This window comes from Sarcophilus harrisii, chromosome 6, assembly GCF_902635505.1.
Source record: "Sarcophilus harrisii chromosome 6, mSarHar1.11, whole genome shotgun sequence".
NCBI lineage: Eukaryota > Metazoa > Chordata > Mammalia > Dasyuromorphia > Dasyuridae > Sarcophilus > Sarcophilus harrisii.
In genome coordinates this window covers 145,327,577-145,330,392 of record NC_045431.1, presented here as the reverse complement: position 1 = coordinate 145,330,392, position 2,816 = coordinate 145,327,577, and the positions used below count along the sequence as shown (strand labels likewise).

Here is a 2,816-nt window from a genome sequence, read left to right as displayed (position 1 = left end):
CGGGTGGGTACAGGCTGGGTTTCCGCGGCCTGGAGTGTTGCACGCCCACCTGGGGCTAGAACCCGCGGGCGGGCGGCGCAACGCTGGGTGTGCATGCACGGGCGCCCCGGCGAGCAACCTCGGCGCGCGCCCTTCCTCCGCGCCGCCCCCGAGTCACATGACACCGGCTGGCTGGCTTCTACGCTTGAGCGCCTTAACTTGCTCCATTTCTCCCCCACCCTTCCTCTTGCCTTTCCTTTCATTACTGCTCCCCCCCCACCCCCGACACCAGTTCTCGCTAGAGCGGCGAGAAGCCCGCCCCTACGTCCTCTTGCTTCTCATGCTCATTGGCTGAGACGGTGAAGACGCGTCTCCAGGGCGAGTGGCAGCCATTGGTGCGGGGGGCGATCCGAGTTCCCGGATGAGGGAACATTCTGCAGTATAAAGGGAGCGGGGAAGGCGGGAGACAGCGCAGTTTGAATCGCGGTGCGCCAGAGCAGTAGCCGGCGGGATCTCTGCCCGGGTGTTTGCTTGGTCCATTCTCTGCCGTGAGCGTGTGTGCGAGAGAGCTTCACGCACAACTCAAAATGGTAAACTTAGCAGAAGAGCCTGAAGGATTCCGCGGGCTGGTTCCCGGCTGGAGAAGGGGGAGGGGAGAGGGGGAGGGTACCGTTACACACCGGGTACTAGGGGAAGAGGCGGCGGTTAGGGGCGCGCGCGCGCGCCTGCATGAGGCTAGGGAGGAGGAGGGGGAGGAAGCGAAGGAGAGGGGGGACGGTTGGGGGGAGGGAAGGAGGAAGGGAGCCGCCTCCGGTCTCGTGGCGGCGGCGACGGTTGGTGGCGCGCGTGCGCGGCTCCGCGCGGGCCCGGGACAGAGCGCGCGCGCGCGCTCCCGGAGGCCTGCGCGCGGATCGTCCAGCGCCGGCGGGGCTGGCGGCCCGGGAGCCACGGAAACCCCGGGAAGGCGGGGGCGGCCTCCTTTACTCCCATCCCCCGCCCTCTCGCGCCCGGGAAAATGCTCGGGTCGTGCGTTGAGAAGCTCCGCGGAGCGGGCCGGCTAACCACCTCCAACCCCGTCCCCTTCTCCCGCCCGTATGGGTGTGTGCCCTCTCCAGGCTGGCGGGAAGGCTGGGAAGGACTCCGGAAAAGCGAAGACAAAGGCGGTTTCCCGCTCGCAGAGGGCTGGCTTGCAGGTCAGTGGGGCCCGCTGCCGCCTGCCTCCGCCCGTCTCTGTGGATCGCCCCTCAGGGAGGGAGGGCGGGCGGGTCCCCCCTCGCGCTTGGGCTGGGGCGGGAGGGGGCGGCAGTGGTAGCGCGGTGACGTGTACCCCCGGGAACCACTGGCACCCCCTACTCTGGGTCGAGATTTGGCGGGATTGTTGATTGAGGCCGGTCTCCTCCTGGCCAGGTCTTTTTTGTGCATTCTTGTGCTTGTGTGTGTATGTGTATGTGTGTGTGTGTTTTTAAGTTCCCAGTCGGCCGTATCCATCGGCATCTGAAGTCCAGGACAACGAGCCATGGACGCGTGGGGGCCACTGCTGCCGTGTACAGTGCAGCCATCCTGGAATATCTAACTGCAGAGGTAAAGGGATTGTGTGAATTCTCCGCGGAGTGGGAAGGGGAGGAGGAGCCGGAGCAAAGTGATGCAAAGAGCCCTCGGAACTGAAGGGGTGGGAAGCCGCCTCTCGACGCCAGAGGGAGCCCGAGGGTTCACTAGGGGTCACCCAAGCAGCCGCCCTCTTAACTGGCATCAACCCCTGGCTTAATGGTATTCATAGCTTGCCATCGAAGGAAACTTTTTTCATTTAAAGACCTTATGTAACAAAATCGCCTTTATCTATACTCACTTGGACTAAAGAAAGTTATTGTAGACGGTATTGACTTACGGTTTTTTTCCCCTTAGGTTCTTGAGCTGGCAGGAAATGCATCAAAAGACTTGAAGGTGAAGCGCATCACTCCTCGCCACTTGCAGCTTGCCATTCGCGGGGATGAAGAATTGGACTCTCTTATTAAGGCAACAATTGCTGGTGGTGGTATGTAACTGGCATTACCTTAAATTGCTTGTGGAAAAACTATTTGGTCCAGCTTGCACTTAGCTTTTAGAGTAGGAATTACTAATGACTTTGCCAATACAAGTTAAATCAGTCTGTAAAAAACCTTACCCATCCCTTTTTTAGTATTCTGCATGCAAACTCCCTGAAACTGATCAATAGATAAGTTGTAACAAGATATATATAGTCCCCTTTCATTGAATGGAAAACTAATGCTCTTTTTTGAAGTTTAAACAAATTACCTTTTAATTAAGAACTATAAAGAGGGGCAAATTTTAATGATCTTAGTTATTTTACATCATACCTTAAAAAAGAAAACTTCTAATCTTTTAACACTCTTATAGGTGTGATTCCACACATCCATAAATCTCTGATTGGAAAGAAAGGACAACAGAAGACTGTTTAAAGGATGCCTGGATTCCATGTTATCTCAGGACTCTAAATACTCTTAACAACTGTCCAGTGTTGGTGATTTCCAGTGGACTGTATCTCTGTGAAAACCACAATTTTGCCTTTTTGTAATTCTATTTTGATTAAGTTGGAAGCTTACTTAGCTTTCCAGCCAACCAAATTTCTGCATTGAAGTCTTAACCATATTTAAGTGTTACTGTGGCTTCAAAGAAGCTATTGATTCTGAAGTAGTGGGTTTTGATTGAGTTGACTGTTTTTAAAAATCTGTTTGGATATTAATTGTGATGCAGAAGTTATAGTAACAAACATTTGGTTTTGTACAGACTTTTATTTCCACTCTGGTGGATAAGTTCAATAAAGGTCATATCCAAAACAA

General features: G+C 54.2%; 1 protein-coding gene across 2 annotated transcripts; it reads left to right on the top strand.

Moving 5' to 3' along the window:
- The first annotated feature begins 232 nt into the window (after positions 1-232).
- Positions 233-2,816, top strand: LOC100918923 (histone H2A.Z). 2 transcript variants are annotated; one of them, XM_031941428.1, is made up of 5 exons: positions 233-569; positions 1,095-1,172; positions 1,387-1,560; positions 1,882-2,011; positions 2,374-2,816. In XM_031941428.1, the coding sequence occupies exons 1-5, from the start codon at positions 567-569 to the stop codon at positions 2,433-2,435; spliced, it is 447 nt and encodes a 148-aa protein (XP_031797288.1). In that variant the 5' UTR covers positions 233-566; the 3' UTR covers positions 2,436-2,816. The 2 variants fall into 2 exon arrangements, with proteins under 2 accessions (XP_031797288.1, XP_031797289.1); XM_031941429.1 differs by having other exon boundaries at positions 263-569; positions 1,447-1,560.